General features: G+C 48.6%; 1 protein-coding gene across 12 annotated transcripts in view; it reads left to right on the top strand.

Moving 5' to 3' along the window:
• Nucleotides 1-17,162, top strand: part of Mylk (myosin light chain kinase) — a 244,422-nt gene that overhangs the window by 216,908 nt on the left and 10,352 nt on the right. For 11 of the 12 annotated variants that reach the window (XM_058583501.1, XM_058583500.1, XM_046458049.2 and 8 more), the window contains 4 exons: nt 1,232-1,449; nt 3,407-3,530; nt 11,700-11,852; nt 14,220-14,343. In XM_058583501.1, coding sequence (XP_058439484.1) covers nt 1,232-1,449; nt 3,407-3,530; nt 11,700-11,852; nt 14,220-14,343 — 619 coding nt within the window. Of the gene's footprint in view, nt 1-1,231; nt 1,450-3,406; nt 3,531-8,927; nt 9,087-11,699; nt 11,853-14,219; nt 14,344-17,162 lie in introns of those variants that run through there. The other variant, XM_046458055.2, reaches the window with a different exon arrangement.

The following is a 17,162-nucleotide window of genomic DNA, read 5'->3' as shown; positions in this document are numbered from 1 at the left end:
GAGCTTGGTGCATCCTTGTCTGTTTCTCCCGCAGAGGTCAGTGGCAAGATCCACCTGGCCCACCAGAGGTTGTCAAACAATAATATGTGCTGAGCACCTCCTATGTGTCAAGAGAGATACTTTACAAAGTTTTCAACATTCCTAACAATTCAGGGAGGTACAGCAAATAAGGAACCTAGGGCTTTGGAGGGTTAACTTTCCAAAACTTACATAGTTTGTAAAAGGTAGAAAGACGGTGTTCAGTCAGTCCTTCATCTCTTCATGATGTTCCCCTTAGGAGAAGGGACACTCTAGTAAGAGCAGAGTCCTGGGAGGAAGTCTATCCAGCCTTGTCGAGCTGGTGGACCCCCAGTCTGTTGTAGGAAAGAGAGTGTACTGGTATCTGAATGCTGCATAAGTTGCCAAGGACATGCTTTAAACCTGCTGAGCAGTAAGCAAGGAAGGTGGCCCAAGAGCTGGGGTTGTATTTAGCAGGGCTGTGCATTTGCACTTAAGGACAATATGCTGGTTGGCTGAGGCCCAGGACAGCTTTTAGCACAGGACTCCAGGCTGTAGGTTCCAGGAGTAGAATGAAATGGACATGGCCAGGATCCAGAGTCTATCCAGGTACAAAGGATTACACTTCCAGTGTGGACAAGGAAGGAGTCCAGGCACAATAGTTAGTGGCTGGAGGAAGTAAACCAATACTAGGCTTAGCCAGAGTATGCAAACCTGTCAGTTTAGTGGGCTATAGCCAACTAATTCTAGAAAATTTGCTGAGGCTTCCTTAACAGAAAAATATTTTTCCATAAACAATGCTTATGGAAACTATCTTTTAAACTTCAGCTCCCTGTGACTAAAAGACACAGCAAGGGTATGAGAATTTTTTGTGTGTTCATCTGTGGTCCTATGAGGGAAAGAGACTGCTCAGTGGTTACCCTTTTTGCTAAGGAGATCATATCCAGATTCCTCCATTCACACACACCCCTGAGACTGTCTGGGCTGAGTATTTTCTTGATTTTAGATCCTTCCCTGAGACCCCCAGCAGCTTGGCAGGGCAGCGCCCCACTCAAAGCAGAAAACCAGGAGACCCTGACCCCCCTCCCATGATGGAAGAGTGGGGCTCATAAAGCTGTAGGAAGTGCCCCTCCCCCATCCTACCAGGGCCAGACACCCCACCAGCACAACCCCACAATCCTAAGATCTGACCACAGTGCCCTTCCAACCTCCTTCCAACCTCCTGTCCCCACAGTGTTTCGGGAGGAGAGCTGTTTGAGCGTATCATCGATGAGGACTTTGAGCTGACAGAGCGCGAGTGCATCAAGTACATGCGGCAGATCTCCGAGGGGGTGGAGTACATCCACAAGCAGGGCATCGTGCACCTGGACCTCAAACCTGAGAACATCATGTGCGTCAACAAGACGGGCACCAAGATCAAGCTCATTGACTTCGGTCTGGCCCGAAGGCTGGGTAAGGCTGAACTACCTCTCTTCCACTGTGTGGTAGCAAGCAGCTGTTTGTGCTCCATTATCAGGGCCAAAGTGGGAGACCATGAAGACTGCTCAGGTTCAAAGTCAGTCCCAACCATTTAGTACTGTGTGACACAATACCTCATAGGCTTATTATAAGGACCAAACAGGTTGGTCCTAAAATAAAGCAACAGCAGCAGTGCCTGCGATTGGCAAGGCGTTAGCTACTTATCTGATGAGGAGGAGGAGAAGGGTGTCATTAGCAGCAAAACTCATTTTGATTATGGCGGCCTCTCACATCTACATCATACTGCACAGTTTCCAGAGTACTTTTACTTTAAAAATTAAAATTTTTTAAATCCCATTGATTCTCATCCAGAGGTAGGTAGGGTGGACTTCTTGAGCCCCGCTTCACAGAGTAGGAGATGTGCAGGTGCTGTGCCCAGCACATCCCACCATGAGCCAGGGGAGGTGCTGGGGCTGGAAGGACTGGAGCCCAGTCCAAGGTGCTCTGTAGCCGTTCTGCTATTCGTACCCTAAGTGGAGGAGAGAAGGGGAGAAGTGGTTGGGGCCTCATACCCATCCTGAAGTCGTTTTGGTCAGTGACTGCCTCACGAACCACCTGCAGCCACTCTGCTCTGCAGTCTTTGATGTTTCAGTAACTGAGCAAAAGGCTTCTCTCTCCCATTGCAGTCACTGCCCAGTTAACAGGAGCTCCAGGCTGGTTTGAAGCTGTCCTTTATTTCACTACATTGTGGAAATCAGGAAGTCACTGGCCAAGCTAACACCATCTGGTAAACCTCCCAGGATGTCCAGTCCTGGTTGAGGCCATGTTATTGCTATAGAGGACACTGAGGGAGGAAAGTCCTGATAGGCCTTGACTTGCCTGACGACACTAGGCAACACACCTCCCTGCTCTCTCCTGCTACAGGGACAGGGTGGGATTAGCAGCCAGTGTACACGGCCTGCCTTTGGGAAGTACCCATTAATAAAGTAAATGAATAGGGAAGCACTGGCCTCAGGAGCTGGCAGTGTCAAAGCCAGGGAACACAATGTTCAGATTCCCTTGAGGGAGGCGTACTGTGGCAACAGTGGTATCCACCAAGGACCAGAGAATAGACATGGTTACCATAACAGGAAGGTTTGGGTGACAGCTATTAAGTGCTGTCTGTTTTAGAACATTTGCCATGGGGCCTGCATAGTTGAACAAGACCAGATGTGGCCCCTGGGGCAAAGGCCTGCAACTCAACATGCTGACGATAGCTTCCGGCAGCAGGCCCCTGCCCTGTGAAAACTAACAGGCTCCCGTCCTTTGAGACTGAGAGACACCATGTGTGATTGAGGCCACCGAACATCCCAGGGCTCCTAAGAGAAGAGACGTGGAGCTACAGGGGCAACAGGAGAGGAGCAGAGGGACAAGGATGGAGGGAACCTGGTTCAGCAATAGACCATCTGGTTGAGGTCTTGAACCTGATTTACTGTGTGGGCCTCAGTTTTGTGCTCAGTAGCATGGACATCACACCTACTTCTCAGGATTGTTGAGAATATTAAATAGAAAAATCCTTGCAAAGTATGTAGCAGAGTACGTAAGACACAATGATTGGTAGACGTTATTGAGTATAAGCCATGATCCCTGCCTTGGGGAACCACCTATGGGAGATAACACAGAGAAGGACCACTCAGGGGCGGGTGCTTCAGTGGCCTCTTCTCACTCTCCCCATCCCTCTCAGGACATCTGAGGTAAGTGTGTGGTTTGTTGGCTTCTCTGGTGGGTTGATGCACCTGTTTAATGAGGAGGCCAGGTGCCTTCGTATGGTTATCTAAGGAGAGAGCATCTAAGCACCCAGCCCTTGTCTGTCCCTTCCAGTTTGGGGCTCATCACGCAGACAAGACAGATACCTACCTTGACCTGGCTCTACAATGTGCTGGCAATTGACCCCTTTCTGTCTTGATTTCAGAGAATGCAGGGTCTCTGAAGGTCCTCTTTGGCACCCCAGAGTTTGTGGCTCCAGAAGTGATCAACTATGAACCCATCGGCTATGCCACTGACATGTGGAGCATCGGGGTCATCTGCTATATCCTGTGAGTCCCAAGGCAGTGGGGGGAGGGGGTCAGAGAGTCCCACAGGACGGGTCCCAGGCTGCCATAATGTTGTGAGGGAGGGGTCAGGGCAGGTCATGATGGGGAGCCCACCCCAGAGCAAAAGGGCAACAGGTTCCCATTCCTGGTTCCTGATGGCCCACCATGCTCGTGGACTCCCAGAGCACCAGTGGCCTGCTTCACTCTTCTGGAGCTATGTAGACCACACACCAAGATCCCCATGCCAGGTCCTTCATGATCCCAAGTGCTGACAGCCTGGGGCCTTTGGTCAGGAGCAGGGTAAATGCAGCTGGCACCATCACCTGTATAGATGGGCCCACAAAGAAGTGAGGGAGCCCAGGTGCATATCTCTGGGAATCTTCATTGTCTTGCAAGGACAGCACCCCATCCTCCTGGGATGAGGACCTCAACCACCAGCCTGGTCTCTGACCCCAGAGTATGTACTTCAATGTGAAAACAGGAACAGAAAGCAATACAGTAATTAGAACTGGGGAGTCAGGTGGAAAACATGACCATTTCCATTACTAAGCTGGGGAAAGAGAGGCCATCGATCTAGACCTGTGCTTTGCAACCCTTAACATGTATGAGTCACCTAGGTTCTCACTCAGGTTTCAGGTTTTGACTCAGGTCTGGGGGACCTGAGACTCCACGCTGCTAGTAGTTTCCAGGTTGCCCAAGGTGCTGGTCCAAGGACACACCTGGAGTAAGGAAGCTCCAGAACACGCTCTCTTAGTGCATCACGTTGATTTCATTTCTGAAGCCTCAGGCCACAGGCAGTCTTTAGCCTCAGAGGCATCCCTGAACTCATGGGGCAATAGGTTTGAGATGGTCTCCCCAAAGATGCCTTTAAAAGTTATTTTTTATTGTCAAAATCAAAGGAAAATTAAAGTTTTTCATAGAAAACTAAAGGAAGATCTTGAAGAATACCCAGGAGAAGAGTCTCAGTGACTCTGATGCCCCGTGGGTTTTGGAATCACTGTTACAAAAGCTTTAGTAGGAGTGGGATGAGTTTGGTGCAGTAGAGGTTTTGGTAAGCCCAGGAGTTGTTTTACTCTCCACCGTGAGGACAGCCTCCCTCAGTTGAAACTCTGCCAGTTTCTGTAACCCAGGGAGTCTCCTTCTTCCTCTCCCTGGGCCTTCTCCCCGACAAACAGCCCACCCCAGAGCAGGGGAGAAGAAATCCCAGGCCAGTCTACATTTCCCTCCTCTCTTCACACTAGCGCCCTCCAGGAGATGGCGCTGGTGAGTAAATTCAGCCCCACCTTTCTTCTGGCTCCTGTGGTAAAGAGCAGAGAGTGTTGGGCTCAGTCTGCCCCTTCCGGAGCTGCCCTGGGTCTGGCCAGTGCTCACTCTGGCTTCTTTTCTGTTTTGGTACTGGGGATTGAACGGAGAGACATTTAACCTGAGCCACATCCCCAGCCTTTTTTTTTTTTTTTTTTTTGGACAGGGTCTTGCTAGGTTGCTTAGGACCTTGCTAAATTGCTGAGGCTGGCTTTGAACTCATGATCCTCCTGCCTCAGCCTCCTGAGTTGCTAGGATTTACAGCACGCACCACCATACTCAGCCCTTGCTTTGGTTTCTGAGCCCTGAGAAACACCTGGTCCTACAGGAGCCATCCTTGGCCAGCTCACTCTATTCAGACTCTGCTGCCCTATGGCTTGGCTGGGTGCCCAGGCCCCACTTCAGCCATTAATGAGTTTTGCCTCCCTGCTTGTGTCAGTGTTTTCCTGTCCCATAGCAGGGGGCCTCTATGTCAAGAGGGAGGAGATAGACGTGTATGTGTGTCCAGAACACCAATTTCCACCCGGGGGTTGGTTCCATCCTCTGCGCAAACCTGAAGTGGGAAGTGGCAGGAATTTGATTTTCATTTGGCACTGAGGTAACTGGAGCCATGGAGGCCACTTGGCTGTCCACTTCCCACAGTCTGGGCTGGTGACCAAGAGTCCCAGTTTGCACAGGACCCATGGTTTCCCAGGATACAGGACTTTAAGGGCTAAAATGGGGACAGCCTCAGGCAAACTGGTCAGCGACAGCAGGGACTGGACTAGTCATTAAGCTTTCAGTGAACATACGCTGCACTTCACCCAGGTGGAGACAGACTCCACCAGGCCCAGCAGCCATCAGGGACCTTCCCAGTTACTGTTCCCCAGAGACACCCCCTGTCCTCATGTCTTGCTGTGGATTGGTTCTGCCTGTTCTTGGGCTTCATGTGAATAAAATCACACAGTCTTCTTTTGCTCCAGTGGTGAGATTCATTCCTGTTATCTGCAGTTGTAGACTGTTAACTCTGTACCCATAGCCATTGCAGACCATTTTTGTGACTACAATCCAGCTAATTTATCCATTCTGCATTGGTGAGCTTTTGAGTAGTTTCCAATTTGAAGTCTAAAAGAAGTCTCCATGTTTTAGTGAGTCTATCTATGCATTCCTTTTGGGTATATAATCTAGAAATAGAATTACTAGGTCATAAGAGCGTTTAATTTTAAAATAAAAACTCTTTTAGGTGGAAGGACATGGTGGTTTGGGTTCTAGGCTACCCCATTTACTATATTACCTTTAGAGCTAAGACCAAGAAATAGGGAAGGATAATTTTGATGCATGGGGCACCAACCTGAAGGTGCTTGGCATAGAGATGTCAGGAGGGAGGAGATAGATGTGTATGTGTGTCCAGAAAACCAGTGGAGCCCAGCAGAGGTGCTGGCTCAGCCCTGGCTTAGCTCCACACAATGCCCTGACTCCCACACCCACCACTGGGGGCCACTGCCCTCTGGGATGCTCCTGAGCTGATCCCTCAATGCTGATCTGGGTCTGGAAGTTCCCCTCCAGAGCTAGGGCTCTTGGCAGAGCACATGGTACCAAAAATAAAAGTTGGAGCCAGCTAGATGACGTAAGCCTCTGCCATACAGAACTCTGGAGTCATGCTGGAAGCACCCAGAAGAGATTCTCTGGTGCCTCCATGGCATCCTCTGCCCTGCTTCATCTTGTTTCCAGCCAAGTCGTTTGTCCAACAGTCCCTGTCTGGGGGGCTTCCACCTCGAACAGAGAATCCCTCCTGATTTCCTTTCTGGGGCCAGTGAAAGACGACAAGTAGGAGGCGGGTAGCCAAGTGATAACACCTTTGTAATTCAGCAGGTCTTTGGTGGGCACCTCCAGAAAGCTGCCTCAGGCCACCCAGGGTGATGTGACTTCACTATGACACCCCTTCATAAACCCAGCCCAGAAACCTGGTTAAGTCCTGCCCCTGCTCACTTCCAATCCTGGGTTTTCTCCCTCCTGGTTCTGAAGGTCTCCTGGAGGCCTTCTGAAATGAGCAAGACCCAGTTGGTTTCTGGCAGGAAGAGAGCGCCAGGCCACACTTCCATGTGGAAGAAATTATGCACCCGCCTCCTTTTCTAAAACCTCCTTCCATCTGCCATCTCCCCTTCCCGTTTCCTGAGCACTTGGTGTTCTCTTGCTGCCTCAGGGAGGGGATTCTGCTTTGTGCTTTGCCTCATCCCTCCTCCATTTCTTCCTCCTCTCCACCACCACTAGGAAGAAGAAGCAGCAATCGCTACTCCACTTTCCCCTCCCTCTCATCTTCCTGTCTCAACAAAGGATTCTTCCACTTCAGTTTATAAATTTTTTTTTCAGTACTGGTGATTGAATCCAGGATCTTGCACAAGCTAGGCAAGTGTGCTACCTCTGAGCTACATCCCCAGCCCCCCACCTGTTTGTTTTTTGTTTAAACTTTGAGATAGGGTTTTATTAAGTTGTCCAGGCTGGCCTTAAATTCATAATCCTCCTGCCTCTGCCTCTGGAGTAACCAGGATTACAGGCATGCACCCCAACGCCTGGCTCACTTCAGCTCATTTGTGGAGTACCTGCATGGTCAAGAGCTGGGGCTGCCCCCATCCTGGTGTATGGTTGGGAAGGGGGGAATACCAGAAGGGAGGAGAGGTGAGTGGCAGTTTTTGAGTTCTTCTGGGGACAGCAGCCCAGTCAGCTGGGGGGAGTCCCATGCTTAAGCAGAGTACAGGGCACATCCTGCATCTGGGGTCTAGATGCAGGGCTCTTCGGAAGGAACAGGTGGCCTCTGCCTTCCCTACCCAGGGCTGTCCTTCCCTCTCCACTGCTGCAGTTTGATGTGCTTGTTGATTCACGTTTTATGACCTCCAGGCTCTCTGCTCCCTTGCCAAACCTGGCCACCACCTTCAGGTCTTGCTGTCCAGGGACTTGGGTTGTGATTAACAGGACTAAAGCCAGGCCACTGCTTCCTCAACCATTAAAAAAGACCAGACTCGGGTCCTCTGTGGACCTGCCCAGCCCTCTCAAGTTGCCATCAGAGTATCTGAAAGTTAAAATGGGGTAAAGAGGAAGTCCTTCTGCAGTAGTCAGTAGCTCTGCTGGCAGACATGTGGTCCCCTTGCTGGTCTGCACCTTGAAAAACAACATGGAGAAAGTGTAGCCCAAGAGGCATTTATGTGCCCTCTGCTCTCCTGAGATTCTGCCCTGATAGCAGGATAGGCCCCTGCACTAAATTCCCTGGTGAAGTTCTGGACTGAAAATAAGAATGAAGAAATTAGAGTTGGTAGCCAAGTGCAATTGCACACACCTGTAATCCCAGTTATTCAAGAGGCTGAGACAGGGGAACCGTAAGTTCAAGGCCACTTGTGAGACCCTGTCTCAAAATAAAATTTAAAAGGGGGGGCTGGGGATTTGACTCAGTAGTAGAGCCAAGGCTCTGCATTTGACACCCCCACCCCCAGTACTGTGAAACAGAAGAATGGAGAAATTAGAGTGTCCTGCATACATGACTTTTGTCACTCCTCAGTGTTCAGCATGAACATGGAGACTGTACATACTGAGATGTGAAGTGAGAAAAAGTAACGCACCCCGAGACTTTGCCCAGACCTGTCACATTTGTGAAAACCAGATAAATAGGTTGGTTAAAAACTAAATACGACTAGGAAGGGGGAAAGAGTTGTGTTGTAATGCTAACATTAGTGTATTTGTTCATTGGTTGATTTTTAACAAATAGTGAGGTTTTTGTTTTTATTTTTAAAGAAAAAGACATGTTATCTCTTATGGAAATTCTAATAAAGCCCAAAAAAGAAAGTTAAAAAAAAAATCCAGCAAAATCCAACCATCCAGAAAATAGCATTACTGGAAATTCGAACTCTCTTCGTCCCTTTGCTGTGTACCTGTATTTTCCATGTTTTACTCCAGAGATGTGCTCTTTGGTAGGGAGAATGCTAGTTCCTCAGCAGGCGAAGAACCAGCCAGGACACAGGACACAGAGGGTATTTCAGATGGCTGGCTGCCAGGAGGGAGGAGGGCCAGAGGCCAGAGGCCAGGAGGCTCTCCCTGCCTGTGAAAAGCACAGAGATTAAGACCTATCTTCGCAGGATTACAGCTCCTAATTAGGAAAGGAGGCTTGCAGAAGGGGACCTTTCAGCATTCCACAGCAGGCTTGTTTGCTTTTCCTGCCATCTTTTAGAGTGCTGCAAGACTTTCCCCCTCTTTGTTTAAAATAGAAAATATAAAGACAAGAAGAAGCAGGTAACTGATGGGCAGAGACATGCTGCTGCTTGATGGGGCTCACGGAGGCCATGGAGGGTGGCAGAGATGCAGGGAGCTGAGAGGCCCCTGGGAGATCTAGCCCAGACCCCATGGTGTATAAAAGGGGAGACTGAGGCCCAGAGAGGGGAAAGGAAATCACATGGCAAAGTACAGGCTCAGGTAAACTCCCACCCTTCCCTAATGTGACAGGAGTGGGAACTGTCACCTCTTTGCCTTCATAAAACAAATGTCTTCTTTGATATAAGGAGAGTAACTAAGAACAGAGTAGGGTCGAAGAGCATGAGAAGAAGATTAACATTAAACAGGGATGAGAGGTGGGAGGGAAAGGGAGAGAGAAGGGAAATTGCATGGAAATGGAAGGAGACCCTCAGGGTTATACAAAAGTACATACAAGAGGAAGTGAGGGGAAAGGGAAAAATAATACAAGGGGGAGAAATGAATGACAGTAGAGGGGGCAGAGAGAGAAGAGGCGAGGGGAGGGGAGGGGAGGGGGGATAGTAGAGGATAGGAAAGGCAGCAGAACACAACAGACACGAGTATGGCAATATGTAAATCAATGGATGTGTAACTGATGTGATTCTGCAATCTGTATATGGGGTAAAAATGGGAGCTCATAACCCACTTGAATCAAAGTGTGAAATATGATATATCAAGAATTATGTAATGTTTTGAACAGCCAACAATAAAAAATTTAAAAAAAATAAAAGAAAAATGATGATATTCTGATAAAAAAAAAAAACAAATCAGTGTCCTGCCTTAAGAAATATCAACTACCAAAGTCTATTATTCAAAAACACAAATATGTTGATTAGGCTGAGATAATTCTCATTGCAAAAGCTTTCCTTGCTTTATAAAATCTCTTACCAGAGGGCTTCTCCCATGGCCAGCTTTCTTCTAGGTGGGTTTTGTTCCACCAAATTCAGTGTTTGGCTGTGGGTGTATTTCGTAAGCCAAGGCCGTTTCCATGCCAAAACAGCTCCAGAAGCTGTGATTGCATTATTTTTTATGGTGATGGACTTATAAGGATTTGGGAGAAGGGACATTAATAAAGCTCTAACTTGAGAGATTGATGGCCTGAGAGCCCCAGATGCATCTCATGGGGTTTTAGATGGGATCAGGCTGGGACCAGCTGCATAATTTACAAAATCAAAAAGTAGGGACACTTGCTGAAACCTTATTAAGGATTCCAAGATGCTGGCAGCAGGGCATTACGCCAAGTGTGGGGCCCATCTAAGGGCAGGACTCCAGGCAGCTGTGCAGCTGGCACCCCCGTGCAGTGGGCCTCAGTCAGTGTGGTGGGGTCATCACTGGCATGTAGATGAGGTGAGAGGTCAGGGCAGTGAGCTGTTCTATTTGGCTTTAGGTTCTCTACCTTCCAAGTTTTTTTTTTTTTTTTTTTTTTTTTTTTTTTTTTTTGACTTGGGCAACTGGTAAATGAGTTGTTCCTACCGTCAGAGGTTGGTGAGGCAATGGAGGGTGACCCAGAGGGATGGTCCCATATATGTGGTCACAGATTGCTGCTACTGTGTGCACAGTGGCTTCCTTCATTTCACAGAAGAGCTAGTTCAGCAGTAGTTTAGCAGCAGCCTCCAGAGACCCACATCTGGGTTCCTGTCCCACCAGCTGGGAATCCTTGGGCAGGTCATTTACCCGTGTTCTGTGCCTCAGTTGCCTCCTCCGTAAAGCAAAGTTCCTGAGCTCTCTGTGTGCTAGGGTGGTTTTAAGGTTTGATGAGTTCCTCTGTTCATGCCTGGAACATGGTAAAGTTTGGTAGATGTTTGCTGTTGCTGAAGAAATGGTGGCCCTATAGTTAAGCAGTGGCTCTCCATTTTAGAGGAGAAGAAAGGGTGACAGAAATAAGAGGAATTGCCCAAGGTCACCCAGCAAATGAAGAGGCTGTGCTCTGTCCTCTGCCAGGCACCTGTAGGGACACTTTTGAGGGTGGTGTAAATGCCCACGGTGCTCTGAACCCCCCTTGCTGGTTCAAAGCCCACGAGTTCATTTGGCTCCTGCTGGATGAGCCACCTGTGCTGGGACCCCTTTGTGGAGCTGAAAGCTGGTGGGGAGGGGAGAGAGAGAGAAAGAAAGAGCTGAGGGTCTCAAAGGGAGGGGCAGGGTGCCATGGTGGGCACCAGAGACTAGCCAGGGTAAGGATGGAGACCCAAGCCCAAGGAAGGGGCCTAGAGAAGGTTCTGGAGGGGAAAGTGCCAGCATGGGCTTTGAGGAAAATTGAAGATAAGGGCAGAGGGGCTCATCAGCCTGTGGTGTCCCATGTAGAAGTCCTTAAAAACCACGTTCCTGCCACCTCAGCCACATGGCAGATGGTGAGACCACCTCAGCCTCTTGGCAGGCAGGTGGTGTCAAGAGGCGGGGACACCAGTGAGCCACTGAGAACAGCTGGGACCACACAAGCCCATGGTTTGGGGGGACACCTTGATTCTTCCTGAAGATGAAGACAAGGCGGGTGCAAGGGCGCACGGAGGAACTTGGGGTGGGGGCTTTGCCAGCCCTCACCTGGTGCTCACATGGGGGCTGCATCCCCCACCCCACCAACCTGCCCTTCACCCCTGCTGCCCTCCTTTTCTTGCCCAGGGTCAGCGGCCTCTCCCCCTTCATGGGTGACAACGATAACGAGACCTTAGCCAACGTTACCTCTGCCACCTGGGACTTCGACGACGAGGCATTCGATGAGATCTCTGATGATGCCAAGGATTTCATCAGCAACCTGCTGAAGAAAGACATGAAGTAAGGACTGGGATTTCAGTCCTGCTGGCCTCCCAGCCCCGGGGCTCTCTTCAGCTTGGTGGGGCTCCCTCACCCCTTGGCCCCAGTCCAGTCTTGCTATTCCCTAAGGAGGGGAGGGCAGCCACAGTGAGAGACCAGCCTGCATACATGCAGGGAGAGGAAGGGTCCCCCAGACCCCTGGTCCTGGTGCCAGACACTGTTTCCATCTCTAGAAGCACAGAAAGTTCTTTGGAAAAGGTGAGCGCTAAAGAGGGCTGCAGGGTAATGTTCTGTGTGGGTAATGGTTCTGTGTGTGGCTGTAACCTAATGAAGCCCTGCCGGCACTTCAGCCCCTCTTCAAGGCTCACAGGGGATCCACCCTCCCTATATCTGTGAGAGCAGATACAGAGGCAACTGAAAACCTGTTGGAGGGTCCTTATCACACCCCCAGATTATTCCAGTGAGGTGCTTTTTGCATATCTAACTTATTTAAGAACTGCCTGCCTGAACGTGGCCCAGTACCTAATAGCACAAAAAGCAGTTGTGAAGTCGGGGGATAGGCTGCTGTGTCTGGGCACACAGATGGCCAAGCTCTAAGGAAAGGGTAGTCACACAGGCCCAGGAATTTCAGTGACAGCTGGAGGTGGAGCTGTGGGGGAGACTGAAGGGGAGGAGGCTACAGGTGGCTGTGGCTGTGGCTCTGCGGCATTTGTGAGCAGAATCAGCTAGATTAAAGCAAGAAGGTGAGGGAGCTCTGCATGCACAGGGAGAGCTGCCGGGATTGGGAACCTTGGGGATGTCAGGTGGGATCCCCAGTCTATCAGCACTCACCCTCTGTGAATAGATGGCCAGATGAGGCAGGCCTGGCTCCAGTCAGATTTGGGCCTTGGGAGCAGCTGCAACCCTTCAGAGATGGGTAGTGTTAAATATTGAAGGACCAGAGGGTTGGGGCAGCTGCCTCGAGGGGTTGCAGGAGGCTCAGCATTTGCAAGTGACTTTGCAGCCTGGGTTCTGCCTGTCTGCCTGGCCCGTGGACCCTGTGAGGCTGCAGTTTGCTTCTCCTTGGTAGTAACATTATTTGGGACAGGAGAGCACAGTTGCTACTAAAGCATATCAGAGACTCTGTTAGATGGCTGCATCTGGGTCTCCTGTTATCCACCCACCCCTCTGTCCTCTTTAGCCATCTCAGGGCCAACAACCCCAGAGGCAATCGTCTACACTCCTTGACAATGCTTATAGCCTTTGGCTGTCATGGTCATTGTATCAGAAGTGAATATGGCCCAAGGACAGCGGGGAAGTTGTGGTGGGTTAGGTTCATTTCCAAGGTGAGGGATTCCCCCACCCTCCAGGTGGAAACTTCTCTCCTAATGACTGGTCCAAGGATGGCTTTTGTCAACCAAGCTTCATTCATTGAAGATTTGGTACATGCAATATACAGCTTATTTTCTCACCTGGCCTTAAATTAATATAGTAACAGGCTGTTGGGCTCCTCTGCTTATACATTGTCTTACCAAAGACTGATTTTAATCAAATATTTTAAAATGCTAGATTCCCATAAACTCTTATATTTAGCAGTTCTTCAACCAGAAATCTGTCATCACTTTTAAAAATCTTTTTTCTTCTATATAGTAAAATGCATAAATTGTAGAGAATTTGAAGAATTGAAGAAATTTTAAACCATCCATAATCCCTTTACTTAAAGATCACTACCTCCTGCTGCTATACTTCTTTCTAGTCATTTTTCTAAGTATGTTAGTGTTTGATTCTTTGGGTTTATTAGTCCTGTTACAACTAAAGTGACAGCCCTGATATATTTCTAGATTCCAAGAGCCTTCAGAAAGATTATATTGAGTTTCAATGCAGTTCTAAGATTTCCATAATTTATAATTTGTATGTAGGACATACCTCTTTGAGCTGTAATAGGAAAAACCTGACACTTAACCCCACCATAAGATGTGAGAGAATTCAGTGATTGTCAGAGGTTTTGTCTTTCCCTAGAAGGGGAAGCAGAAGAATTAGGCCTCCAGGGATCCCAGCCCCCATGTGACCAGCAGAATGAACCCACCCTGAAATACGGTGCCAATTACACCCAGATACTGCGGCACTGACCCTTCCTGAACTCCAGGAGCAAGTCTAGAGACTCCAGTTGCTTCCCTGGTGGTTGGGCCTTCTAAACCCTGACCCAGGCTGGGTCCAGTCCGTGTACCTGAGACCAAGACAGGGGAAAGACAAGTGCACAGTGCCCCTGATTATGATGGATGGACTGGGTGTGGGGAGCCCTGAGCTCTGCACCATGTGGACAGAGACAGTAACCTCCCATTTCTGATCTGACCAGTGATCACTGAGGTCCCTTCCTATTCAGAAGTCCTCTGATCTCTCTTCCATCAGAAACCGCCTGGACTGTACCCAGTGCCTTCAGCATCCATGGCTAATGAAAGATACCAAGAACATGGAGGCCAAGAAGCTCTCCAAGGACCGGATGAAGAAGTACATGGCAAGAAGAAAATGGCAGGTGATTTGGGGCTCATTTGGACTGGGATGTTGCTTCTTGGGTTGGCTTTATTCAAGCCACTCTCACTCCCAGCTGGCTCTTGCCTCTCCTGGGAAGTCTAACTGTGTTTCTGAAATAGTCTGGGACCACTGTAGGCAGCTCTTAAGGTACAGTGTTCTCTTGCTCCTGAGCTAGGGTCCTTTGCGCAGAGGAAGTAGTTTCTCAAGTACAGCTGGCTCTCCAATCCTGCTCAGCTTTGTCCCAGAGAGATCAGGAAGGGACTTTGTAGCCTGGCCCTCACTGACATTCATGTCTTCTTAGCTGGGAATGAGCAAGGCCTCCTTGAGGTCTGTTTGGCAACCCCGGAGAATGTGGCCTCCTCAAAGGTGGTGTGATGGCATCCTCTCCCTGTGATCAAGAAGGAGGGCACATGCTCTAGAGAGACTGTCACCACTCCATAGGGAGGTTGGATGTTACTGGCTGTGTGTCCTAAGGCAAGTAACTTAGCCTTGCTGTGAATTAATTTTCTCATCTGTCAAGTGGGGACATTGGCACCAGCTCACAGCATTGTTGGGAGTTAGATGTGATAATCTTACAGCCTTTAGCACAACACCTGATACGTAGCGAACATTCAAAAACGCTCCCAGCAGTGAATGCATATGGAGGGCTGGCCACGGTCAGAGCCATCCAGAGCATTTGCTGCACATAGAGTCTTTTAATCCCAGGAGGTAGGTACTATTATTTTCTCCACTTTACAGGCAAACTAAGGTAGAGAAAAGGTCAGAAAAGTCCCCCAGCATCACACAGCCAAGTGGAAAGACCAGGAATCCAATCTAAAACCTGGCTCCAAAACACATAGTCCAAATTGCCTCTAATGACAAGATGAATAAAACTGTTATCCTGAACTGGGGCTGTGGCTCAGTGGTAGAGTGCTCACCTAGCATGTGGAAGACCCTGGGTTAGATCCTCAGCACCACATATAAATAAAGGTATTGTGTGCAACTGCAACTAAAATTTTTAAAAACCTGTTATCCAAAACCATAGAGCACTTATCACCATCATCCTCACTTTTTGATTATTTTTATTATCACAATTTACATTCTAAAATTCTCGATTACTGAAGAGGACAAGGTCTGTAGTCAGGGAATGTATATGTAGCAGGGATCTGAAGCAGATAGACATAAAAGGACATAAGGCACACTAGGAGCTATAAACTATCAGTATAGCTCTCCATAACCATATATGTGAGTGTGGGCAGGGGAGGGGGGCCAGTCTCCACCAGAATTGCTGTGGGTAAGAGGAAAGCTTCCAGGGCAGGAGTTGGGAATTAAGCATGGCGCTAGAACCCAGGGAACGTTACATGTTGAATAGGTTCCCTGAAGGAACAAGTGGAAGAAAGAAAGAGTTAGGAACTGGATGTCCCTGGATGTGCTGGGATATGCTTCTGCTAGAAACTTAGGGGACCTAGGGATTGAGACATGCCTGTGTGATGGAGAAAAAGGAAGTCACAGGGACACTTATTATTTACCACCTTGGTGACCAAACCATAAGAACTCCCATGAAAGCACAAGAGGTTGAGAGAGAGAGCAAAGAAGCATGAGGGCCCATGGGTGAGGGGCTCAAGGGACCACTGTCCCCAGCACAGGCAGCCAGAGCTCCTTCACAGTGGAGGGCAGTTCTTGGTTTGCACATGCACCTGGGAAAGGTTGGGTGGGTCTTCTGGCCCCTGCCAAGTGCAAGATGAGTTGGAACACCTGTGCTGCTTACCTTCTGAGTCCTTTAGAGTGAGGGTGGGAATTTTTTTTTTTTTTTTTTAAGCTGGGGCGGGGAGGGAAGGTCCACAAAATCAATGGTTGGTTTAACTTAATGATCCTCTGGCTGGAAGAGCTCAAAGAAGTATTTCTGGAAACAAAGTCAGGGTGGGGCAGTAATCAGAGCAGCAAGTCTGACTGGATCTTGCTTGGACGAAGCTGTTTGTTAAAGGGCAGGCCTATCACCTCCGCACATCTCAGGAGGACTGAAGCCAGGAGGACACCTGAACCTTAGGCTAGGCAGAGAAAAGGCACAAGGTGGGAGAGGAGCAAGTCTGATCAGCCAGGGAACAGAAATTTATGCTGATATTTTAATCACTTAATTTTTTTTTCTTATCATTTAAGTATTATTAGCCATAGAGTTTTCTAGAAGAGGAACAGGGAAAAAAAGGGTAGGATTCAGAGAAAGTGCTTCAATTCCATATTTTAATATAGATAAAAGTGTTTGGAAATAATTTTTGTGCAAAATCAATGGTCAGGTTTCACAAAACGGCACATTAAGGTAGTCCATAAAACCCTTTCAACACGTAACGTCCCTGAAGTGTAATTTCACTGGTGACAATTCAGCTGTGTTTGCCCTGCTGTCATAAGTCACTTCCTCAGGGAAATGTTTTCTGCATTTAAACTTCAGTTTAAATTCAACTTCATTCAACTTGGCTCTCAGGGCAGCCAGTCCCGTTCTGTGGGGCAGGGAGAAATGGAGTGAAAGACGTGAGGTAAGCTGTGCGGAGGGAATAGGGCAGGGTGAGCACAGGTGGCCCAGCCAACTCTAGAAAGAACATTGTCACTGTCCTGGTATCCTGGTTTTCATAAAAGGCCCAGGAGAAAGTAATCTGGAAATAAATCCCTACAAGCAAGGCTAAACTAGGTATAGATGGCCAATCATATCATAGATCTTAGAATAAGTTATTCTGAAAGGTGTATTTTAAATTTATACAGAAAGAACTTTACAAAGCCCTGTTGTTGAGGAATAGCAATGGTGATGGGTCAGGCAGGATAACAGGGCTTCTGCTTGCAGACTAGAGTAGA

Source organism: Marmota monax, unplaced genomic scaffold, assembly GCF_021218885.2.
Source record: "Marmota monax isolate L192 unplaced genomic scaffold, Marmota_monax_Labrador192_F-V1.1 WCK01_AAM20220418_F8-fsc00052, whole genome shotgun sequence".
Classification (NCBI taxonomy): domain Eukaryota; kingdom Metazoa; phylum Chordata; class Mammalia; order Rodentia; family Sciuridae; genus Marmota; species Marmota monax.
This window is presented reverse-complemented; position numbering and strand designations above follow the sequence as displayed.